We start from the raw sequence: 26,063 nt of genomic DNA, 5'->3' as shown, positions 1-26,063 counted from the left end.
ATGTCACTTCTTCGTAGAGCAATTCAAAAAGTTTGTTTTTTGTTTTTAAGAGTTTACTCTTTTTCCAACAAACTAGTGTCTAAGTGAACTCCTTTTCTATAAAAACAAAACAAATAGAAAAATGGTACCTAGGAGTATTTGTCAACCATACAACTTTAGATATTTTATTTTGTTTCTCAATTATTAATCCAAAAGAGGAATTTTTTCCGTCTCTTCTTACAAAACTATGCGGTTCTGTCTCCTATGCAAGGGATAGGCGGAGTAAACTTGAAAGTTCAAATTAATAGAAAATTTTGAAGCACTGTGCCAGAGCTAGTTTAATATAATACATAGTTATTAGAAAATATATTTTCTCAAAATTAATAAATTATCAGTTCTACATTCTGATCTCCTGTTTTAGTATTTATAAGTATTCTCATTTATGCTTAACAATCATGACTTTATTGTAGCTACAACTATTATGTAATATATCAATAAAATAAACAACCTCACCTTTCTTTTTTGGGGCACACTTTAATAAAATGTTTCCTTTGACATTTTAATTAACCTGTTTGAATAAAAAAGACAAATAATATGCACTATTAAATTTTAAAATATTCTTCTTCTTTTTTTTTGGTAAACCAAAATTTATTATGATATTTTAGAATAAATACAGCTATGAGAATCAGAAAATAAAATATATGAAAAATCAAGAATAATATCTATCACAACAATCCACAATATAGTCCTCGTATGATAGGCCTTATATATTGTCATCTAGTTTGCAGCGCTATTTGCTTCTCTATAAATACGTATTACCTTAAACGAATATAGAGATATTATCATTCTCCAACAATCATAAACAATGGCGAGAGCTGGTTTTTGTATTCGATGAATTTGATAATCGCCAAATCACTATCAAAGAATCCCTCATAAGAATAATGTGAGAAGCATTTAATTATTTTGTAGCATATATCAGGCCTTCTCATACAACACACAATTCTGCTATCAGTATGGTAATCTCAAATAATCTATCACCACATGCAAACTCAGTCCGTTGTTTCACCCCATGCCATTATTATATATTTTTAAATATTAAATAACAGAATTTCTAAGCAGTATACTGACATGCCATTCTAGGAGTGGGCTCCACTTAACACTCACCTTCTGTGCATTGCACTAATCTTCAATTGCCATAAAAGATAGGTGATCTAAAAATCCTGAAAAAAGCTAGGTTATTAAGAGGGTGTACAATTGAAATAAGATTAGTGGTTGCATCTCAATTAATTATCGATGGTTGCTGAACAACTAAAATTTATAAGCTTCTGTTAGAAAAAGAAAAGACTTCCTGTAGATAGACATCATATTTATATAAGATATATACATATTTTTATTTTTTGCTATAATATATTTCTTTATATGAAAGACAAAAGAAAGAAGAGAGAGAAAGAAATCATAATTATCACAAGGTTCATCTGCGCACTCCTTTCTGATGATCCATTTATGTACTTGTTTCATGGGTGAGGTAAAATCGAACAAGAACTTATGTAGCCAATACTATATTTTTCTTTCACATTTCTCATATAAGAATGATTATGAAGGACAGAACAACAATTACAATTATTTAGGATTCCCAAACTTATGTTGCACAGTATATGACTGGCTTTCAAATAATAGCCCTCATTGCACAATAACATTGATTACATAATAGATATTCAAAGCATTTACTTGATGTTTTCCTTCTTAAGAGAATAAACTATCGTCAAATTTTACTTTAAATATAGTAGAAGCTATCCAAAAATAAAACCATAATATAATAACAGTTATTTTGCCAAATAATGCTGTTATTTTGTTGCTATTGACAGCAATTAACAACCAACCTATTCATTATAATAGTCAAAAACAATAACCATGATTCTTTAATGACAATATTGTCATAGAAACCTTTGCATTGAAGAGAGAAGGCATAGCATGGCATTCTTTCAGTCATAGGAAGTGTAGGAAAGTCGATGAGAATTCAATACATACTACATTATTTTAGCCTATAAATGGTCCGAGAAACACCACCATCAGGCATAGAAACATAATGAAACATGGTAGACATGAAAATATCTTCTAGAAAATGTCTGCGCAAGCAAAGGTTGCACAATTGCAAAAAACAAAGTGGAAAGTTCTCTAGGTTCGGTGGAGCTAAAGCATCTTGATGTCTTTGTAATGCCATTAAGTATTGTCCCAACTAATTGGGTGAGCTTTAATTTGCCACTGCCAATTTTTAAAAACTCACAAACCCCTTCTCCCTCAAGCTTTCGACAGTCTCCTTGATGCTTGTCTCTAGAGGAATGTAGTCAATGCCTAAGCTTTTCACCTTTTCCTTTGAGACCTGATATATTGGCACAAAGGGCTTGTCATCCGCGCACCTGCCAGCATATGGAGCTTGACAATCAGAGAACAAGTTTTGAAAAAGAGAGCTTTATCTAAGTAGAGGGTACATTTAGATTGTAGGGTAACTCATTAAAACTTCTCTTCAAGAACTAGTACTTGGAATGACTGAATAAAAAGCAGCCATAAACCTCTTCACAGAGTAGGAAAGGTAGAGAAAACAAGTTGATAGAGGAGGCAAAGTAGAGGTTAATACAAAAATATGTGTCTGTGCTCTGGAAAAATATTTCAGCAATTATTTGATACTTCAAAGATACGAATAAAAGAACATTAAGGGAGAGTAATCAGGCATGATATTTGCGCTTTATGATCACAGTGTCAAGACAGAAAAATGTTTCAGAACACACTCATTCATTAATCAATAACTTATAGCTGATACATGGAATACAATTAATTATAAACACGGCTGTAATCTTCATCAATTAGATATACAGGTTTTCCTATCAATGGGGAGATAACAGTAATGCCACAGATTAAGCAGGGCCTAGCAATATCTAACTTGAGCTAAAGAATAGGATGTTTAATCAAGATCTGGATTTGATCCAGGTAAGAAAGATTGCCAAATCAATGGTTTTCCATATTCGCAAGTAGAAAAACTTTAAATTGATGTTATAAACAGCTACGAGATACAACTTGAGAGGGTCCAAGATACTTGGGGCGTTGGCATGGCCTAATGTCAAAGAAGAGAAACCATCAGATGTAGTTTATATTGTAATAATTGGAGCTACTTCTTGTTACATTTGCATTTTTTGTGCCCAAGTTTCTTATGACTTGGGAGATGTAGATGGCTAAAGATTAAATGAGGAAATTAAATAGGACAAGTTTGAACAAAAGAGAATCCTGGACAAAGCTCATGAGGTCCAACAAGCTCGCAAGAAGAGACAAGCACAAAGCCATGTCCAATGGAGTGTCAAGCACAAAGTAGTATCTACAGTACTCGAGACAAATAAGGCAGTGCCAAGAAGGTGGTAGAGAGAGAACACACATACCAAAAGAGAGAGAAATCTCCAATAGATTGCAGCAGGTTGTCCTAAAAACCCTGCTGCTAAAAATAGACACTACATAAAGTGTAAAAAGTCAATTAAGCATCGTGTCTGCAGTTGTTGTGCTTGGCTGCATTTAAGTATCACATACTAGTAAGTAGTATATCAAATTGTTTCAGCTTTTCTTCACACTTTGGAGTAGATTCATCTTAAATTTACCAAAGCTAGAAAATTAGTACCTTTGAGTTTAAACAAAGAGAAAAGAAAGAAACAAAAAAAGGGTACACATAAAAAAATTAGGAAAAAGAATGAGAGATCTAAAACATTGAATTGCGTGAATTAAAGTTTTCTTCTTGGAATCATACACGAATATTTTGACAAGGTGATATAAATAAAAAATAAATATGCCCATACATAATCATTTATTATTGTAGATAGGAACAAAAGTTTTAAAGTTACATTATGAAATAATGTTGCCCCCCAAATTAGGGTTAGATTTTTCTGATGAAATCTGTGTGGTTTCAGTCAAAACATGCTCGAATAAAGCTCAAACAGGTCTATACTTCCTTGACTCTGCTTAGGTATGATAAACCAAGTAGAACAACTTTGATAAAGTAGTAATTCTCAACAGTGAATTCAAACCGTTATACAAAGTCTTAATGTGATTTGACATCTCTTCAGTTTGAGCTAAATCTTTAATTGAATACTTGGTAAATAATTGAATGTATCTCTACAACTGTTGACTCACACAATCATGACAAAAAGCAAATTTGGTCGTTGAATCACCACCATATGGTGGACTTGTCAGATTTCTATGAAATTATGTGACCCAGCTACAACAATTAAGTGGTAAGACAGAAAACAAAATTTTCATATCAAGTAGTTAGCACTAACTCATAGCAGATTAAAATCAGAGGTTATGTCCATGAGCTTAAAACTTAATAGAATATTTACTTAGTGCATCAAATGGCATGATACTTGAGGAACATATTAGAAATGCTTTTGTTAGACAAAAGATGTCAAATATGTAAAGACTACTCCATTTCTCACAAGATAGGTTGCTATTGCTGCGATCCTCCACATGCTAATCCCATCTTTGATTGTGAATTGTTATATGCAGAGACAATTTGCAACCTCAATACAGATGGGGTTTAAAGCTTGGCTAAGGGTGAGAAAGGAATGAAATGCAAGATTCTGGATGAAGATGGGAAATGATCCAAAAACATTAGCTGTGATATAAAGTCATAATCCAAGAACAGCAATACATGTTCTACGACTTGGCTGTAGCTTTCTTTTACAATATAGACCTACTGGACAGACAAAGACATAAAAAAGCAAGACAGAAACATTGAGAAAGAATGTAGACAAAATTGAGAGAAACTGCATGGTTGCAATGAGAAAAAAAGAATAACAAATTAGAAATTAACAAAGGAGTTATTTTCCTTGAAAACATTATAGTTTCTAAAACATATGCCTTAGCAATTACATAAATCCAATGCCATTGAAGACAGTAACTTACTTCTCTGGCAGTTTAAGAGCAGGATATTGTTCATGCAAAATCTTCACAAGCTGTGCATAGTGAGCAACTCTTTCAACTAAACAATATCTTCCACTTGCTGAGGGAACTTCAAATGCCAGAATATGTGCCATGGCAACATCTTTCACATTGACCCACCCGAAAGTTGTATTTGGATATGTACAAGATCCTACAAACGATTCAAGAGGAAATTGTTAGATTTTAATTCTCTTCCTTCATCAACAATAAAAATTTATAGAAAAGAATAATCTAGATTCGATAGAGCATGTTTATAACACTAAAGTGAAGCATATCAAAGAGTTGAACGAGAAGCATCGTTCAAAATTCTATATACAAAACATGTCTCTGGAGATGTTTCTTAATTAGGCCAACAACAATGGAACTAGACATCAGAACAATTATCAACTTATGTGCCGAACACAACAAGTTTGGGATCAAGGCTTAGTTGAGTAGAGTTGAGTTTAGTATACTAATTAGTATTCCAGTTAATAATATGAATAGCTTTTTACAGTTTTCCAGTCCAAATTATAAAAAGCTATATCAAAGATCAGATATAAAACAAATTTTATATGTTGGGTTCAAACCAGCAACTGGAAAGATTAAAAATCAGAGCTACAAAAACATAATGCCAGTGCTCATGTATAAAGTGTAGCTAGCCCCATTAATAAACTCCAATGGGTAAAGCTTAAATATAAGAGCCAACTTACTTTCACTTCAATAACTTTCATAAAATCATTAACCGATTTTTTATCAAATAACAAAAACAATTTGCCGTATTGGTTTCATACATGTTTGATGTTATGATATTGTATCTAAATAGGTAGTCAGTAAATGTTTGCTGCATGTTCCTCCATTTGACTTATTGATATTTTTATGAGTTTTCTTTTTCTTGGCACTTTGCCCCCCTTGTTCTGGAAGGAGCTTGTATTATTGTTGTGGAATGTTGAGTTAAAAATGGAAAAGTTTTTTTTCATTACTGTTGCTGGCTTGCTGCCATTGTAAGCAGCTTGCTCTATTGGATGTTTTTTAGTTATTAGCATTGAAGGAAACTCTAAATCATTATGCCATGAGAGCAGAATGCCCTAAAAGAAGCTATTTTTAACTCATTAAAGGTATTTAAGTAACATAAAAAATTCAAATGTGTTGAATGTTTCTTTTATTAGAATCACAGGTCAATGTTCCGGAAGGTAAACGCATATGTGATCAAGAGTATTGGTTTAAGAGCCCACTCATAAGCCAGCTTACACATGGCATTCGTACTGACTTTTCTTTCATCAATTAATATTTCTTTGCCAAAACCAAATTTTGGGAGATATTTTGGACAAAAGTTCTGATAGCTCCCTGAGACCAATTTGTTAACAAAGTTACATTTTCTTTTTTTCCTTTTAGAAAAAGGTACAACAGTTCCATTGATGATAGAGCACACAAAGAGTAAGGCCTCAAATCCCATGACCTCAAGCATCCAAGGACCTCTAGACTCGCCATAGTCATTCTAAATGGCAATAAATACTGCCAAAATTTTTCCTGGTGCTTTGAAGCTATGGTTTCATTTTGTTCAAAAATAGCACTCTCTACAATTGGTAGATAAACTGACAAAGTACTGGCTACTGTTTACTAACATTCAACCAATACATTATGCAACATGAATTTTACATACCATTTATCAAGTTCAGGATTGCAGCAGCACTCGTATTTAGAGTAGGTTGCAGAAGAGGACCTATGACCATTGCCGGGTTTATTGTTACCATGTCAATAGAATTATCCTTTGAAAACTTCCAAGCAGCCTCCTCTGCCAATGTCTTCGAGAGTACATACCACAACTAATAGAAAATGAGAGGTTAGGAAAAATATTCTCGAAACAGATACCATTAACTTTGTTTAGTCCTATACAACTTAAGAACTATACTAACTTACCACTTGCAGTACTCTTGAACAATTAGCACCTAAAACCTCTAAGTTATTACAACAATTAGCATAACCATAAGCATTTTTCAAGCTACTACATACAAACACTAAACACAATTATTCTTTTGCCTTACAAACTATAACATTGCATTACTAGTATTACCAGAAAGCTTCATCTAGAACATAACATAATGAACTGTAAGCTTTTAACAGAGTATTGCCTCACTAATAATCAATTCACATTTCACAGCATATTACAATGAGAATAAAGAATAGTTCAAGCAATACAAATTGTGAAGGGAAAACACAAATGACAACCTTTATCCTACTTAATTGGTCAGCTTGGTAGACCATGTTGAAAGAATTCAATATATCTCAGTGATGCTTTGCACTGTGTGGATTTCACTTGTAGGAATACAGAAGGTACCTTAAAATCAACAAGCCTTATCCAATATAATCAGGTTCAGCTTTATGAATTAAAGTGTGATTAATCAACGTACAAATATGTTTCATGACGGGAAACTGAATTTTATATCGACAATCTATGAATTAGTGTAAAATTTCTTCTATTCGCATCTTTTAGCAATAAATGTAGAGAAAACCCAGCCATGAAACCTATAAGGCCTCTTGGCTGGAAGGAAAGGCTATCAGTTATGTTCTTTATGCTCAAGCTCGTGCAACAGGCGAGCAATCCTCAATACAAAACCAAGACAAACTGAGAAGGAATTTAGGTTCATCATAGGAAATCTTATTCATCTATAGGTCCAGAAGTACAAAGCAAGAGCCCAAATCGAAAAATTATCAACATACAAGCATATAAGTACTCTACATAAACAGGCGAGCAATCCTCAATCCAAAACCAAGACAAACTGAGAAGGAATTTAGGTTCATCATAGGAAATCTTATTCATCTATAGGTCCAGAAGTACAAAGCAAGAGCCCAAATCGAAAAATTATCAACATACAAGCATATAAGTACTCTACATAAAACTTTTTGATATCTAAACGTATATTTGCAGAAAGACCAGATCCTTACATTTTGAACATGTGCCTCAAGCGTACAACTACATTTGTGGGATAATGGGATAAACAATTAGCAACTATGATCATGGTGTAAGCAATAGAAGATATGAATAATCGTTCCCCTTAACAACAATCTTAACTATGTATCCTTCCACAGCATTTGATCATCAATTCATGATACATACAGTTGTCAAAGACAGGACTGATAGTTGACAGGGATATGATATTCTCATGCTAACAAAGATATTCATCAATAAAACATTAACATTGGGAGTTTTCTTCAATTGCATATTATTTGGGACTATATATATTTAAGAACTTAAATAATTTTATTAGATTGAAGTTGAGGAAACATGGATATAGAAGTTAAATTTGGCAATAGTCAGGGTACTTTGATTCAGTAAAAAATGAAACATGGATCAAAAACCAAAAAAAGCTCAATTTACTTAACTTTAAGTTGTTTTCAGTAAATCAAATTTCTTGATAAAATATATGTTAATTGCATGTCGCATGCTAATAATAATAAACTACTGATCTCTAAGACTGTATAATGCTTATAAGGAATATTTGCCAGGGTAAAAAAATTTAAAACATCTCTAATATTCATAATACCAGGTACTAGAATGCCAACTAGACATAGTCATAAATGTATATACTTCTCTTACATTAGTTAATTGAAATACATGCACACACATGCTTCCTAAATGGGGGACTGGAGATATGGGCTTGTATTGATTATTTTTTTTGATAGATCAACCCATATGTTAGAAGGTGGGCTACACAGGGGCTGTAGCCTTCCCCCAACCAGGGCCAATGGATTGGGCATATAGTCCACAACCAAGCAACTCTTTCTAGCAAATCCCACATATCCACACCTTCATCCAGTGACCCATGCACAAACTATGTCATGTTTGATCCACATCCATGTATCGCACATGCTTTTAAAACTTCATATTCATGCCACCAACAATTCATACATAATGAGACTCAAAAACATGATGTGCTCCAAAGAGGATATCACTTATAAAATTTTGTTGTGCTCTCTGATGAATATCCTACAGGAATTAGAAGTCCCTGCATGGGAAAAAGGATAAGGACAAAAGATAATTTAAGTAGCTCTATTTTTCTTTCTTGCATATGTTCTGAGGGAATTCAAGTTGCAACCATGTTTGATCATACAACCTCCATGCTGTCTCTATCTAAATATGATCCTAAAAGAGAAAAATACACCTTAGTATCAGCTCATACCTTGGCCTGCTTACAAACCTCTGCACTAGAAAACCATGTCTCATCAACTACCACATCAGGTGTTCGTGGTCTTCCATTAAATGCAACAGCAGCCATCGATGATGTTACGACCACCCTTTTAACAGGAGTTTTAATGCAGGAACTGAAAACATTGAGTGTTCCCTTCACTGCTGGGTCGATTAACTCCGCCTAAATGTATGATTGAAAGACAATGCTGTTAAAAAAGTGATAGCTAGACATCATTTGGAACAGTGAAAATAAAGAATATCACCAAGGCACATTGGACAGAAAACAAGAAAAGAAGGCAAGAAGTCTATCTACAGTAATCTTATCCAATCCCATATATTAAAGTTGTTGCAGTAAGCATGAAATGTTCAATTAGTCAGACAATTTTTTCAGCATACAAGCAACAAGTTAATCTATGCTGAATATTATTGTCCTGAATGGATAAAGTGACCAGAAATGAAAGCAGCGTCAAGTGAATAAAGAGGCCAGATATGAAAGCAGCATCAAGTGAAGAATGTGGATTTGCATAGACAATGGTCAGCACGCACAATGAATCCATATGAGCAGCCTCATTTTATTGCATGAATATTTTGTGCATGAATTGAATCTAGGTTGTAAACATGCAAAAAATCTCAAGCTCAAATAAACAATCAAAATATAAAAAATGAAAAATTCTGTAGCCCTAAACTTAGGATGAGTTTCTGTACAAAAAGATGCAAGAAAACAGGGAGTGCACCTTTTTTCCTTTTTTTTTTTGAGTTGTTTCAGAAGTCCATGGATAGTTAAGCTTTAGATCTTAAATATTTTTGGATTAGCTGTATAAAAGTCATAGTTGGGTTGAGGAAAATCGAGTACCAGATAGTTTAGATGTCTTTACATATAGGGTTTCCAAGTTCCATGTTTTTCCAAATTTTGAATATTTGTCCTTAACTCATCGAGGAATTATTTTGCTTCATGTTTTACTTCTATCTTTTGATTATCTTTAGGAAAGCAGTATTCAAGCCCTCCGCCCTTCACATCTTTAAACCTATCCTCTCCAATCCTCTAGTGCCACCTTAACCTGCTCAGATGTTGTCTTTTCACCATTTGATGCCAACTAGATCTCCCTCTAAACCATTGCTACAACAACCTGTTGGCCCCATCCGTAAAACTCCAATGTTTCCACTTCAACCCCTTCACCATGACCTCCTCATCTCCCCTCTGAGACTGCCGCCTCAACTCACTTTTGACCCTGCCTCCATCCCTTCAGTCTTGCTACCTCAACCAGCTCTTATTTCCCTCGCCTCAACCTGTACAGTGCAACAACTTCAATCAAAGAACATAAGAATAGCGAAGAGGATCATCAGATCTGTACAACCGTTGGTGATGTTTTGTTCTCATTGCCCCAATCGAGAAGAAGAGAGATGTCAGCAGATTGAGTTTCAGAGTAAACGGCCCAGCCCAATCCGAGTCAAATTAAGTTGCTGATTTGGTGGTTCGAACAGTTGAGCTGCTCAGTTTATGGGTTCAAATGGATTTCAGCTAGATACAGGTTTTAACTCAACCTGGCCAACCATAGCTAGCAAGTGGCCAATAAAACAGGTAGACCCAGCTAATCAAGCAAGGTCTCAAAACACTGTTATTAACTAGATTGCTGTCTCCATACTCAGTACAAAGAATGCATGCACTCCAATAGTAGCTCAACACCAGCAAAGATTGCACAAAAAAATGATGAAATTATGATGATACTGCTTTTGTTCTGTAAGACTAATAAGTTAGAAGCAAATTTAAACAGTACATTATTGAAAAATGTAAACCTATGGGAAAAAAAATAATAACAATGTTATTTTATAACAGAGATAATAATATGAACCTGTGGATCTGTGACATCGTGATAGAAAGGAGATGCTGTATGAAACACACCCTCACACCCCTCAACCACTGAATCAAAAGAGCCCTCTTCCAACAAGTTTGCTTTAAACAAGTGCAATCTCTCATTGGCTCCTTCCAAGGCATGCAAATGCTCAGTTTTCTTCGGGTCAGCTAATAAACATGACATAAAAAATATAAGATGAGAGACCAAAATTAGTTTTTAGCAAAATTTCAGGTCTATCATATGCCCTATGATAAGTGGTGGCATGAATGCTTCACATGGATCAATGACAGAATTTTGCAAAAGAATTAGATGATGATCAAAATACCGCCTTTTGTCTCCATGATCCATTAAAATAAGAATAATAGAAAGAGATTGTTCGGCCAAAAGTGACAGAACAAGAAGAAGGAAACAAAAAAAACAAGAACTTAGGATTTCATGCTCAATGCGTAAGATAGGTACACGCATATTTATAGGAAATACTGAAAGAAACATCACATAAAAAAAGTGTTATCATTTCCGTGAAAAGCAGGAATGCTTCTTTAAACTTACTATAATTTTAATGAAATCAACGTCATCCTCAGTCTGCCTAAAGTGAAATAGAGGATTAGACAATAAAGAATTTACAAAAATCTTCTTCTCAATAATGTACACCTGATTCAAAATCCTATCCCGCTCCACTCCTGCCCCCACTTCTGGACGTTTTCAATCCCCTTCTAAACAACTAATGTTGCCACCAAAGTTAGTTTACAATGACTGGATCACAATGTCTTATAAAAGACAATATTATTGCAAAAAGAAAATTCCTACATGTTCTGCATGCTTTATTTTTCTTTAGGCAATGCTTTAGAGCTCTCACGCATGGATCTAATCATGATTCCAATTTAAGCTAATTTGATCCTGACCATCGGATGCATGTTTCATTCAAAAGAAAAAAAAAAAAGAAAGATAAGAAGACAACTCTACATGTTCACGACTCTATTCCTAAAAGGCTGTAACCGTTTTAAAATCAAAGGCACCAGAGCTCCTTATAAGCCTTTTAATCCTGTTTCATGCTCTGAAACCCTAACTTCCCACTCTATTTCTACCCCTGTATTATGTAACATGGGAAGAACAAGGCAAGACAACATCAACAAAAATCCAAAGTCAAAATACAATCATAAAAATGTGAGAAGCAAGTCTCCGACTACGATTAATGGAAGACATATAACAAAATCAAAGTCAAGAAAGCTGAAAAAAATCAATGACAACCCCTTTAATCTGGGGTTTATTAAACGCAAGGTAAAAGATCCGTCCAACCATATCATGGTTTAAGGGCTATAAACGAATCTAAACAAGCAAGACAGGGACGTGAATCCGCCAGCGATGATGCATAATAACCATAACTATGACACACCGTGTGTGTAACTGTATCTCCTAAAGAGAACACAAGATAAGAGGGATAGCGATTGCCACAAAATAACGACTACTAGTCCTCAAAATTACAGAGAGAGAGAGAGAGACGGACCAAGATCCCGGACGGTGGCGCGCACAGTATATCCGCGCTGAAGGAGAAGCTTGACGAGCCAGGAAGCGATGTAGCCGGACGCACCGGTCACGCACACCACCTTCCCACTCCCACTCATCCTTCTTTCTGCTCTCTCCTCGCTCGATCTCGCTCCCGCTGTTCGGTATTCTTGCGGAACCTCGCGTATATATGGAGAAAGAGGCCAAGTGGTGGGGATCGACGGCGAAACGTAAGCACCTGCGGCAGACCGTCGAAAGCAAGGGCAGGGTTTCTCTCCTTCGGCCGAAAGAATAATCACCTACCGCCACTTCGAGATTCGTGCTCGCGGATGAATGAAAAAGTTCGGTGCTTTATCATCCGTAACGGATGCCATCCAACGGTCGAGGTTGCGAATGAAGATCAATCGTACACGATGATGCTGCGATTTTTTTTTTTCTGCGGCAGCGATGGGAAAAAAATAAATTACAAAAGCTGAAACGTAAGCAATTGCGACAGAGGGTTGGCGCCGTCATTCAACGATTCGCACTTGAGAGGGAAGCGTAAGCAATTTTATATCTTTATTAAAAAATAAAAATATAAAATTGTTTCAAAACCGATATGCGGCAGAACGGCAAGTGCATGTCAAAACCGATATGCATACATCATCTACCATTTGCAATGTCGCAATTGCTTACGTTTTCCCACCGATCCTCCCGACGACCGGTAGAAGTTGCCCGCCGCCCTTTTTTTTTTCGGTCAAAGATGCCCGCCGCCCTTCGGGCTTCTTTCTCTATTTGTTCGCGGGCTCCCGCCCTTCTCCAGAGACACCCCAAAACCGAATAGCGGGAGCGAGATCGAGCGAGGAGAGAGAGGAGAGAAGGATGAGTGGGAGTGGGAAGGTGGTGTGCGTGACCGGTGCGTCCGGCTACATCGCTTCCTGGCTCGTCAAGCTTCTCCTCCAGCGCGGATATACCGTGCGCGGCACCGTCCGGGATCTTGGTCCGTCTCTCTCTCTGCTATTTTGATTGATCATATTGTTAACTTTCTCTAGAACGAGTTTGAAGCTTCTTTGCAGCAATTGAATGATATCGAGCTTCTTGCAAGAAAGATCCTTTATTTCAGTTGAGGCAGATTGAGAATGATCTTGATTTCTGGTTAAAATTATAACAATTTTGAAGAAGCGCTTCCGCTTTCAGTCTTTCCTATAAATATGCCTATATCTGACTTATGCATAGAACATGAAATCCTACAGTTCCTGTGCTCTTTGCTTTTGATATTTCTTCCTGTTCTGCCATGTTTGTCTGAACATCCATTTCTATTATTCTTTTTTTAGTGGATCATGGACGGAAGGGCAATATTTTGATCATCATTCAATTTTTTGACAAAGTTCTATGATTGATCCATGCCAAGCGTTCATGCCACCACTTGACCCGCTAGGTCTAAAATTTTGCAAAAAATTAATTTTTATCTCTTATCTTATAATTTTTTTATGTCATGTTTATTAGCTGATCCAAAGAAAACTGAGCATTTACGTGCCTTGGAAGGAGCCAATGAAAGGCTACAACTGTTTAAAGCAAACTTGTTAGAAGAGGGCTCTTTCGATTCAGTGGTTAAGGGGTGCGAGGGTGTTTTTCATACAGCATCTCCTTGCTATGTAAATGCGACAGATCCGCAGGTTCATATGGTTATCTATTATATTACAACATTGTTATTATTTTTTTTCTGTAGGTTTACTTTTTTCACCAATATAATTTTTAATTGCTCCTATCTTGTTAGTTTTATAAAACAAAAGCAGCATCATCATAATTTCATCATTTTTTGGGAAGAATTTGCTGGCAAATCTATTATTGGAGTGAATGCAATCTTTACACTGACTATTGAGACAACAATCTAGTATAGGCACTTAATACAAGTGTTTTGAGACTTGGCTGGATCAGCCGGGTCTACTTGTTTGATCGTCCACCTGCTACTTGTGGTGAGAAAGAATGGGCCATTTGTTTTCTATGGTTGAACCTTTGTTCAACCATAGTTGAACATGCGATCTTTGACCGCACCCAGAATGCCGTAGTTGAATCTTTGTTCAACCATAGTTGAATATGTGATCTTTGACCGCACCCAGAATGGGCATCCAGGTCACCAGGTTCAAAACACTACTTAATAATACCGAATGTTCCTTAATATTATGGTTCGCATTACAGGTTTCGGTATCCGTATTGGTACCATGCTGGTAGAGTGTCAATATGGGTTAGTTCATGATATCGAACATGGTATGCCACCGAGTAATTGTTTGCTATTTGTACACTATGCTTGATATCGTGCGGTATGAACAATATGGCAAATCTTGGTTGACATGACATAGTTAATGGACAAAACATTCATCGTACAATATGTGCAGTAGTTTTCCAATAATATCACAATATCAACATACATAGGTACATTGAAAACTCTATATCCATGCTTCAGCCTTTGGAAAGTTGGATGCTACTAAGGTAGCTAAGCAATCGATACCTAATAACCTAAAAATAACGGTATTATTTGTTAGCACTTATGTTTCACTTATTAGTTATAAAGTTAGCATAGTATTGTAAATCTTGTCAATATTTTTAATCTTATAGTAGTACTCAAGGTCTGCGGAATCGTCCGGACCGTACCGGTAGAGGATGGGGACGGTTCCGCCAATTAAATTGAGACGACTAACTGGAGGAGAAGAAGGAGATGAGGACATGAGAGAGAGAGAGAGAGCGGGGGAGGAAAGAAGAGGAAGAGGAGGAAAGAGAGAGGCCGGCGAAGACCAGACAGCCTCCGCCTCCTCCGCGCAGAGGCTCCCTGACCTCTCTCTTCCCTCCTCTCCCTCTCCCTCCCTCTCCCCCCTCCCCCCGCTCTCTCTCTCTCAACTGTGGACATGTTGCAAGATTTTGTTGAAACTTTCAATTGAAGTTGATTTTACATGATATACTGGAGTACATAGCAGGTTCATTAATACCTTTATGATTATAAAATAATGAAGGAACCCTTCTCGAAAGGTGACAAGAGATCACATAAAAGGAAAAGTTTTCGTTGACGAAATGCTACTTTCTTAAAGGCGCTTCAAGAGAAGATAGAAGTATAACATGAAGAAAAATAATTCCTCGATGAGTTGGGGACAAAAAGTCACAAAATTTGGAGGACCACGTAACTAAGGAACCCTATATGTTAATACATCTAAGCTCTCTAGTACAATCCCAATAAGTAATTACTAATTCTTCCTCAACCCAACTATGACCAACAGACTTCTAATACAACATGAAAAGATAAATAAGGAAAAAACAGAGAAGAAAGAAACTTATTATGTACATTTCCCTGTTTGTTTGCATCTCTTCATATACAAACTCATCCTAAGTTTTCGGCATGTGTTGCACATTTTTCATTTTTATACTTTTTATTATGTATTTGAGTCTTTAGACTTTTGGCATGTTTGCAACTTAGATTCAAATTTATGCACAACATTGTCTAGCAAGAAACTGAGCCTTGTCATATGGATTCATTATCTGTACCAACCTACGTCTATGCAATTCCACGTTCTTCACTTGATGCTGCTTTCATATATGGCCTCTTTTTCTCTGCTTAATAATAAGATCCAGCAGAGCTTAACTTTTTGCCTGTATGCCGCAATATTTATCTTTCTAATTGAATATTTCCTGCTGACTGCAACAAGTTTTCCTCTTTTTCGTATGTTGTGCCACAACATGGTAATATATTTGGGATTAAATAAAATTACCATACACAATCTTCTTACCTTCTTTTCTTGGTTTCTGTCCCATGTGTCATTATGATATTCTTTATTTTTGCTGTCCCAAATGATGGCAAGTTATAACTTTTTTTAACAGATTTGTCTTTCGATCTTGCTTTTAGGCTGAGTTTATTGACCCGGCAGTGAAGGGGACACTGAATGTTTTCGGTTCCTGCATTAAAACTCCTTCTGTTAAAAGGGTGGTCGTAACATCGTCCATGGCTACTGTTGTGTGCAATGGAAGACCACAAACACCTGATGTCGTAGTTGATGCGACATGGTTTTCTAGTGCAGAGTTCTGTGAGCAGGAAAAGGTAGAAGCTGATAGATACTTCACGAGTGTCCACCCTATTTCCTTTTGATATCCATCTTCTTTTAATGTCTATTTCTCTGTTTGAATCATACCTGGATAGAGACAACCTGGAAGTTGTATGATCAAATATGGTAGCAACATGAATTCCCTAAGAACATATATGCAAGCATGAAGAATAGCTAGTTCTTCAATTACTTTTGTCCTTGTCCTTTCTCACAATATTTTATGAAGAAATTTTTGATTTCTGTAGGATATTCATCAGAGAACTTAAATTTTTATGGTACAACTAACTTATATTATTATAAAGACGATGTTTTATGGAAAACAACTTAAACTTAAATTTATTGAGATTTTTGCAAATTTCACTCTTTACTGACTATTGCCAACTTTGACTTTCCTCAACTTTGATCTAATATCATTATTTAAGTTTTTCATATATATAGTACCAAAAAATATGCAATTTGTAGAAAATGAAGCTTTCTGGTAATGCTGGTAATGCAGTGTGATAGTTTTCTCTATCAGATAAAAGAATAATTATGTGTAGTTTTTGTATCTGATAACTTGAAAAAAAGTTTATGGTCATGCTCCTCTATAAATTTTATGATAAGCTAGAGGTTTGTGGTGCTATTTGTTCAAGAGTACTGCAAGTAGTATGTCAGTTTATTTCTTGAGTTTTGTCCGACTGTGCAAAGCTAATGTTTATGTTTTGAGAACCTCAAATATTTTTCCTAATCTTTGGTTTCTTTTAGTTGTGGTATCCACTCTCGAAGACGTTGGCAGAGGAGGCTGCTTGGAAGTTTTCAAAAGATAATTCTATTGACATCGTAACAATACACCCAGGAGCGGTCATAGGTCCTCTTTTGCAACCTACTCTAAATTCGAGTTCTGCTCTATTCCTGAACTTGATAAATGGTATGTAAATTTCATGTTACATATTATCTTAGTTGAATGTTAGTAAACAGTGATCAGAACCAAAATCTTTCAATCTGCCTTAGTAGAATATGCTTTTCTATGCAGTAGTTTTTGCGATGTAAGTCAAATAGAACATTTCTCAAAGTATGAATGTCATAAGATAAAAGGAACAGAAGAAAGTAAATGGCAAGGTGAAGATCTAGCGGTTTTATCCAAAATGGGCCAAAATAAGTTGATAATTGTTTTGATGTCTAGTATGATTGCAGCAGGCCTGATTATGAAACATTTCCATTCTCCAGAGACATGTTTCATTCATATAGAATTTTGAACCATACTTCTTGTTGAACTCTTTGATATACTTCACTTTAATGTTATAAGCATACTCTATCCAATCTAGATTATTCTTTTCTACAAAATTTGTTTTGTTGATGAAGGGAGAGAATTAAAATCTAATAATTTCCTATTGAATCATTTGCAGGATCTACATATCCAAATTTAAGCTTTGGGTGGGTCAATGTCAAAGATGTTGCGATGGCACATATTCTGGCATTTGAGGTTCCCTCAGCAAGGGGAAGATATTGTTTAGTCGAAAGAGTTGCTCACTATTCAGAGATTGTGAAAATTTTGCGTGAACAATATCCTGCTCTTAAACTGCCAGAAAAGTAAGTTACTGTCTTTAATGACAATGGATTTACTTAGATGCTTCGTCATATATTTTAGAAACCATATTGTTTTCAAGGAAAATAATTCTCTTGTTAATTGTTATTCTATTTTTTCATTGCGATTCTGTCCTACATTCTCTCTCAATATTTCTGTTTGTTTTTTTATGTTTTTGTCTGTTCAGTAGGCTTATATTTGTGAAAAATGTTTGTAACATCCAAGCCTTCAAACATACATTGCTGTTCTTGTGTTATGACTGTATGTCTCAGAAAATGTTCTTGGATCATGTCCCATCTTCATCCAGAATCTAGAAATTCATTCTTTTCACACCCTTTCCCTAGCTGCAAGCCCCATCCTCATTGAGGTTGCAAATTGTCTCTGCATATGACAATACACAGTTAGAGGGATTAGCTGACATATTTGCTGACATCTTTTGACTAACAAAGGCATTCCTAATATGTTCCTGAAATCTCATGCCTTTCAAATGTTAAGTTTTAAATTCATAGACACAACCTCTTATTTGAATCCGCAATGGGTTAGCACTAACTACTTTATATAAATAATTAATTTTCTGTTTTACCACTTAATTGTTATGGCTAGCTCACATAATTTCGTAGAAATCTGACTCATTCACCGTATGGTGGTCATTCGACCACCAAATTTGCTTTTTTTCATGATTCTGTTAGTCAATTGATGATAGAGTTACATATCATAATTTACCAAGTATTCAATTAAAATTTTAGCTCAAACTGAAGAAATGTCAGATCAAATCAAGACTTTGTATAATGGTTTTCATTCCTGTGAGAATTAGTACTTTACCCAAGTTGCTCTAGCTGCTTTATCATACCTAAGCATCGTCAAGAAGGTATACACCTGTTTGAGCTTTATTCGAGCATATTTTGACTAAAATTGTACAGGTTTTGTCAGAAAAACCAAATCCTATTTTTGGATAATAACATTATTTCATACTAAAAAACTGTGGTTGCATCTATTATAATAAATGACTATTTATTATTATTATTATTATTATATTCATGTATGATTTCAAGAAGAAAACCATAATGCATGCTAATCTGTGTTTTTGATCTCTCATTCTTTCTCCTAAAATTATTTATATATATACCCTTTTCTTGCTGTTTTCTTTTTCTTCTTACTTAAATTGAAAGGCATTAATTTTCTATTCTTTGGAAAATTTAAGCTGAAACTAGTCCAAAATGTGATGAAAAGCTGTAACAATTTGATTTATGCTCTATTAATATATGATTCTTAAGTGCAGCCAAGCACAATAACTGCAGAGACCATCTATGGTAGCCCTTTTCTACTTTATGCAGTATCTATTTGTTAGTGGTGGGGTTTTTAGGGCGATTTGCTACCATCTATGAGTGATTTCTAGATCATTATTGTTTGTCCTTGCTTTTATGTAATCTATTTGTCTCCATCTTTCACAGTGTATATATATATTCTCTCTCTACCACCTTCTTGGTACCATCTTATTTGTCTTGAGTACTGAAGTATCTTGGACCTTCTTGGCTTGTATTTTGTGGTTGTCTATAATGTTAGTTTAAAGTTTTTCTCCTTACAAATATAAATAACCATCAACTTGGCAACCTTTCTTGTGTGGTCAAATCCAAATCTTAATAGAACATCCTATTCTTTAGCTCAAGTTTGCTATTCCTTTGCTCAATCTATGGCATCACTGTGATTTCTCCATGGATTGAAAACTTGTTATCTTATTGATGGAAAAGATTACCATGTGCCTATGATTAAATGTATGCCATGTTATGCATCAACTATAATTTATTAGATTAACTGATAAATGTGTTCTGAAACAATTTTTTGATTTTGAAATTGTGATCATAAAGCACAAGCTATTAGGTTTTCATGCTTGATTACTTTTCCTTCATGATGTCTATATCTTTTGAAATTACCAAACAAGTGCGACGTATTTTTCCAGAGTACACATATATTTAATACTAGCCTCTGCTTTCTCTATCAACTTGCTCTCCCTTTTTCCTACTTGGTCGAAGGTGTAAGGCTGCTTTTTCATCAATCATTTCAATTACTAGCTCTTGAAGAGTATAAGTTTTTAACAAGTTACCCTTCAATTACTACAGGTGTGCGGATGACAAGCCATTTCCGCCAATATACCAGGTCTCTAAGGAAAAGGAAAAAAGCTTAGGTATTGACTATATTCCTATAGAGACAAGCATCAAGGAGACTGTCGAAAGCTTGAAGGAGAAAGGATTTGTTAGTTTTTCAAAATTGGCAATTGCAAAATAGAATTCACCCTAATTAGTTGGGACAATACTTGATGGTATTATGAAGACAGTGAGGTAGTGCTATTTGAGAGTATTTAGAACTATTGACGATATCCTTAAGATCCACACAAAATATGAGAACTTTCAACTTTGTTTTATGCAATTGGGCAACCTTTGGTTTATTTGTTACAGAGACATTTTCTAGTAGTTATAAAAGTCTACCATGTTTGAGTGTATTTCATGCTTGATAGTGGTGTTTTGCTGGCCATTTATAGGCCTAAGAAATAGTAGCATTGAATTCCCCTTGACTTTCCTACACATTCCTTTGGGCTGAAAGATTGTCATGCCTTGCTTTCTCTCTTTAATGCAAAGATTTCTGCAACAATACTATCCCATTAAGATTGTCATGGTTATTGATATTGACTATTATAATGAATATATTGTTGTTAATAGCAACAAGTAACAACATTATTTGACAAAATAACTGTTTGTATGTTATGGTACTATATTTTGTATGCATTCCACTATATTTTTATTGAAACATGATAATAGTTTAGTATCTAAACAAGGAAAAGATCAAGTAAAAGCTTTTAATATCTATTATGTAATCAATGTTATGGTGCAATAATTATAATGGTTGTTCTGTCCTTCATAATCATTTTTAGATGAGAGAAATGTGTAAGAAATCTTTTGCATATAATATTGGGTATAGAAGTTTTTGTTCTATTTTAGCTCACCTATGAAATGAATACATAAATGGATCATTAGGAATGGGTGCACATATTATACCGTCCCTTGTGAATATGTGATTTTGTGGTAATCATGATTCTAATGGCTATAGAGGTTTCAACCTAAAAATATGGGAAATTAAAGTCTCCTTGCCAACATTTGTTTTTGTGTTAACCATAGATTTTTATTTTGTTTTGTCTTCTGTATAAAGGAAAAATTATTACAAACTGAAGTATATGCGCATGAAGTCTTTTGTTTTTAACATGTCATTGAATTTAATTAAATTTTAACAGCTTGTAACTTATAAAACTTTTAGCATACGCTTTTACATCATTTAGACTATTTTGGTTTGGAATTGTGAAATGCTGAAAAAAATCTCTTGATCTAATAAGGTTATTTGAGGAATAAACATGGATGGTCAGAAATGATCTCAAGAGGTTCAATGCGTGGATCCCTAGTCATGATTGTCATTGAAATGTATATATTTAATGTAGTTGTTGTGATGCCCATGCTTTAATCTTTAGTATTAGTAAGGCATCTTATAAGAATGTGTCATGATCTTTAGTTAGCTCAAGCTTTGTGGGGACTCTTTTTTATGACCTCTTTTGGTTGAGATGCTATATGCTAATAGGACTTGGATGAAATTTTCACTAAATAGAACATCTTAGTGCGATATAGCGATGATGAGTTTATATATATCTTGTAAATGTGTATCCATATCAAGAATTATTTATTCATGAACAAAGCTAGGAAGATTAAGGATTGCATGTGGCTTGAGATGTTGGCCATCTCCTAATAGCAATTCTTAATGATACCAAAGCTAGTAAGTAGGGATTTTCAAGATGAGCAATGACAAAACACTTGCTCCAAAGTCATAAAATCCTATAGCCTAAAAAGTTTTTTTTCATTCTCATGTCAACAATATATGCAAGCGAAAAATATTTGATTGAATTAATGCACATCTAAGTCTTTTTTTGGGTAAAATAAGATACATTTAAGCTAGCGTCGGATAATTCAAAGGTCTAGAATATATTTGACTTTATTACTTGTTTTTGAACATATAGAGACTTTTCCTATATTTATTAAATCAAGATATAAATTACTGAAGAAATTGGATGCTTGATTAATTCTTATCATTCATGATTACTTTGAATGCATTGTATTGCAATCAGAAGTTAGGAATATAATGTTGCTCTAAAGATAATATTAAACAAAAGGAACATAGAAAACCTGCAGAAATTTAGTTTTGTTTCAAAAATTAACCCTTGAGCAAGACTTGTTACATTCATGCTAGACCACCTATCTTATTCCACTAATATGTTGCCATCTATAAAGACTACGGTCTAGGATCCTGATACTACTCCCTGCAAGAGCCATCTCTTGCTCTCTCTTTTCACTCTTGCATACCTTCTCCACTACTCTTGCTAGTTGCTACTATATTTTTTCCATATTTTGTATACTTTTCGAAGTAAAAATTGTAGGGAATACAATGAATAGTCTTCATCTCTAATGTCCAATCTATAGGCAAAAGATCCAACGCCAAAAAAAAAAGAAACAATCTGAAATACATAGTAAAAAAAAGTTGCCAACAGTCAGTAATGGCTTTGCAATTAAACAATAACATGATATTTTTCTTGAGTAATATTGTTATAGAATATATTAAGGAGAATGCACTAGACTAAAATCCAAGTGTTAAAACAAGTTGAAATAGACAAAATTAAAATTAAATTTTTTTACGTGTAAACCCTCTTAAATATGTAAAATTGCATGAATATTCTTGTAAAGTTGCTATCTGGATGTATAGCCTTATAAATATTTCTTTCCACATATGTACGCATAAGAGTATTTTAGTTATTTTTAATTTTTAATTGCCAATTTCTTAACGATGTTAGATGGTGTGGGCACATATACAAGAAAAAAGAAAACAGAAAGATATACATGCAAAACAAGTATTTTATAAAGCTATAAATACAAATATCAATTTGGAAATGTATTGATGCAAATTTCAATATTTAGGAGGATATGTATAGATGTCTTTTGTATTTAATTACACTCTCACTCTTAAATTTATTAGTGAATTCTACATTTGCACGATCCATAACAAACACTTGTATATTCTTTCAAAAATCTAGCAATATTGGTCTCCATATTACTTTGACAATATTTTCATTTATATATAAGTATGTTATATTATTTTATGTTACTTGCATACTCAATTGCTAAAGATAACCACAAAATTAATCCTTGCTTTGGCTAAAGTTTATGAAGTCTTGGAAATCAATAAGAATTTTGTTAAACCTATGGAATAAAGAAAGTTGGATCAAACAATTAAAAGCATCTTTTATTTTTATGATATATCAATAGAACCTTTTGTTTTCATTCTATTTTTCCTTTTTACCATTTTTTCTCCATACATACTGAGAAAACCTTGAGGCCAATTTTATGCAAGCCATCTAAAGGCTTCATCTTTGCTTTTTTTGAATTTGTCATGCCACTTCCTGATAGCGCATTTCAAAAAGTTGGTTTTCTGTTTTTAAGGGTTTATTATTTTTGTAAGAAACTAGTGTCTAAGTGAACACCTTTTCTACAAAAACAAAACGAATAGAAAAATGGTAGATAGGAGTATTGGTCAACTATAAAACTTTAGATATTTTATTTTGTTTCTCAATTATTAATCTAAAAGAGTAATTTTTTGCATCTCTTCTTACAATAACCATGATACTTTAATGATGGTATTGTCATAAAAATCTTCGCATTGAAGAGAGAAGGCATGGCATGGCATTCTTTCAGTCATAGAAAGTGTTAGGAAGTGTGGGAAAGTCCAGGAGAATTAAATACATACTATATTTTAGCCTATAAATGGTCAGAAAAACACAACGAAACATGGTAGGCATATGAAAATATCTTCTAGAAAATATCTCAGCAAGCAAAGGTTGCACAATTGCACAAAACAAAGTGGAAAGTTCTCTAGGTTTGGTGGAGCTACAGCATCTTGCTGTCTTTGCAATGCCATTTAGCATTGTCCCAAGTAATTGGGTGAGCTTTAAGTTGCAATTGCCAACTTTTAAAAACTCACAAACCCCTTCTCCCTCAAGCTTTCAACAGTCTCCTTGATGCTTGTCTCTAGAGGAATATAGTCAATGCCTAAGCTATTTGCCTTTTCCTTTGAGACCTGATATATTGGCACAAAGGGCTTGTCATCTGCACACCTGCCAGCATATCGAGCTTGACAATCAGGGAAAAAGTTTTGAAAAAGGGAGCTCTATCTAAGTAGAGATGTACATTTAGATTGAAGGGTAACTCATTAAAACTTCTCTTCAAGAACTAGTACTTGGAATGACTGAAAACAAGTTGATAGAGGAGGCAAAGTAGAGGTTAATACAAAAATATATGTCTGCACTCTGGAAAAATATTTCAGCAATTATTTGATACTTCAAAGATACGAATAAAAGAACATCAAGGAAGAGTAATCAGGCATGATATTTGTGCTTTATAATCAGAGAATCAAAACAGAAAAATGTTTCAGAACACACTCATTCATTAATCAATAACTTATCGCTGATACATGGCACACAATTAATTATAAACACAGGGCTGTAATCATCATCAATAAGATATACAGGTTTTTCTATCAATGGAGATAACAGTAATGCTAAGATTAAGCAGAGCCTAGCAATAGCAAACTTAAGCTAAAAGGAATAGGAGGTTTAATCAAGATTTGGATTTGATCCATGTATGAAAGATTGCCAAACCAATGGTTTTCCATATTTGCAAGTATAAAAACTTTAAACTGATATTATAAACAGCTACGAGATACAGCTTGAGAAGGTCCAAGATACTTGGGGCGTTGGCATGGTCTAATGTAAAAGAAGAGAGAGCATCAGTTGTAGTTTATATTGTTATTGTTGCTGGGGGTCCAAACCGAGAACGATTGGCACAGCGGTGTGAACGGGGTTCCCTTTGAATTGCTTTGGTTGCGCTCCGCCCTCCGCCGGAAAACCTGCAAGCAAGCCTCGCACCACCACCAGGGTAGTGGGGGCCCTCCGACGATCAAGTCAGGGGAGATCGAAGGAGAAGGAGAAGGAGAGGTAGCAGGTAAGATGATACTCTGGAAAATCTTTCTTACCCTCCCCCTTCCCCCCCCCAGCCCCATATATATCAGGCTGGGGGGTTTTTCTGGGGATTGGTCATCGTGTGGCACGATGGGGTTGCCACTGACGTGGCCGTTACAGGGCGTCGTGGGGCAGCGCTGGGTACGGCTATGGCAGGGCGTAGTGGAGCTCCGCTTTGTACGGCTGTTACAGGGGATCGTGGGGCAGCGCCGGATTCGGCCGTTGCAGGGAGTAGTGGAGCAGGGGGCCGCGGCGTGCCTCAGGGGAATAGTCTGTTGTTGTCAAGAGATTGCCGACTTGGGGTCGGATTGCTGGATCAAGGGGCACCCGACTCGGGGTCGGGCTGCGGAGCCGAAGATATCCGACCCGAGGTCGGATTGCTGGATCAAGGGGCACCCGACTCGGGGTCGGGCTGCGGAGCCGAAGATATCCGACCCGAGGTCGGATTGCTGGATCAAGGGGCAGCCGTAGTCTTCCTGGGCGCGCGTGCCGGTCACGTGGGGCATGGTGGCTAAGTTCCCCCGTAACAGTAGCCCCCCACTTCCGAGCCTGGAACCAGGAGGGGAACGGGTGAAGGGAGTGATGCTTCGAGATTGCCGCCATCCCTCGGAAAGGCGCGCGCGTTCCGAGCTCCCCGCCTTCTTTATGGCGTATGGCGGTTGTCGCTGATCTGGCAGTCTGCGGATTTCGGCGGACATCCTTTCTTAATGGCGTCGATTCGCCTTTGGGGCGCGAACGACCCTTCGGCAGCCGGGCGTCCTCTGGCGTCACCGATGCGTCACCCGCCCTTCCGCCTATTTGACCGGGGGCCCTCCCCCGTCCGCCTTTCTTTTCACAGGCATCCTCAAGTTTC

General features: G+C 35.5%; 2 protein-coding genes and 1 pseudogene across 4 annotated transcripts; 1 reads left to right on the top strand and 2 right to left on the bottom strand.

The window, feature by feature from the left end:
* Positions 1-1,891: 1,891 nt before the first annotated feature.
* Positions 1,892-12,800, bottom strand: LOC103707992 (phenylacetaldehyde reductase-like). The gene is made up of 6 exons (XM_039124670.1): positions 12,479-12,800; positions 10,972-11,141; positions 9,114-9,302; positions 6,596-6,758; positions 4,921-5,107; positions 1,892-2,396 (listed from the first exon to the last, which is right to left on the bottom strand). Exons 1-6 carry the CDS (start codon positions 12,594-12,596, stop codon positions 2,252-2,254), a joined length of 972 nt encoding a protein of 323 aa, XP_038980598.1. The 5' UTR covers positions 12,597-12,800; the 3' UTR covers positions 1,892-2,251.
* Positions 12,801-13,128: 328 nt separating this feature from the next.
* Positions 13,129-20,751, top strand: LOC120110241 (phenylacetaldehyde reductase-like). Of its 3 annotated transcripts, none has more exons than XM_039124668.1 (6): positions 13,129-13,456; positions 13,963-14,132; positions 16,349-16,540; positions 17,289-17,391; positions 17,930-18,113; positions 20,226-20,751. In XM_039124668.1, the coding sequence occupies exons 1-6, from the start codon at positions 13,339-13,341 to the stop codon at positions 20,389-20,391; spliced, it is 933 nt and encodes a 310-aa protein (XP_038980596.1). In that variant the 5' UTR covers positions 13,129-13,338; the 3' UTR covers positions 20,392-20,751. The 3 variants fall into 3 exon arrangements, with proteins under 3 accessions (XP_038980596.1, XP_038980595.1, XP_038980597.1); XM_039124667.1 differs by having other exon boundaries at positions 13,133-13,456; positions 17,289-17,451; XM_039124669.1 differs by lacking the exon at positions 16,349-16,540 and having other exon boundaries at positions 13,135-13,456; positions 17,289-17,451.
* Positions 20,752-22,081: 1,330 nt separating this feature from the next.
* Positions 22,082-26,063, bottom strand: part of LOC103708032 — a 51,188-nt pseudogene continuing 47,206 nt past the window's right edge.

This window comes from Phoenix dactylifera, chromosome 3, assembly GCF_009389715.1.
Source record: "Phoenix dactylifera cultivar Barhee BC4 chromosome 3, palm_55x_up_171113_PBpolish2nd_filt_p, whole genome shotgun sequence".
Classification (NCBI taxonomy): domain Eukaryota; kingdom Viridiplantae; phylum Streptophyta; class Magnoliopsida; order Arecales; family Arecaceae; genus Phoenix; species Phoenix dactylifera.
The sequence above is the reverse complement of the archived record's forward strand: the minus strand, read 5'-3'. Positions and strand labels throughout refer to the sequence as shown.

Excerpts from the sequence above, each read along its gene's own strand:
- LOC103707992 (XM_039124670.1), bottom strand. The coding sequence starts at position 12,596 with ATGAGTGGGAGTGGGAAGGTGGTGTGCGTGACCGGTGCGTCCGGCTAC. Across the intron at positions 11,142-12,478 it reads CGCCACCGTCCGGGATCTTG|CTGACCCGAAGAAAACTGAG; the intron begins GTCCGTCTCTCT and ends CATGTTTATTAG. Across the intron at positions 9,303-10,971 it reads ACGATGTCACAGATCCACAG|GCGGAGTTAATCGACCCAGC; the intron begins GTTCATATTATT and ends TCATACATTTAG.
- LOC120110241 (XM_039124667.1), top strand. The coding sequence starts at position 13,339 with ATGAGTGGGAGTGGGAAGGTGGTGTGCGTGACCGGTGCGTCCGGCTAC. Across the intron at positions 17,452-17,929 it reads ATTCCTGAACTTGATAAATG|GATCTACATATCCAAATTTA; the intron begins GTATGTAAATTT and ends AATCATTTGCAG. Across the intron at positions 18,114-20,225 it reads GCTCTTAAACTGCCAGAAAA|GTGTGCGGATGACAAGCCAT; the intron begins GTAAGTTACTGT and ends CAATTACTACAG.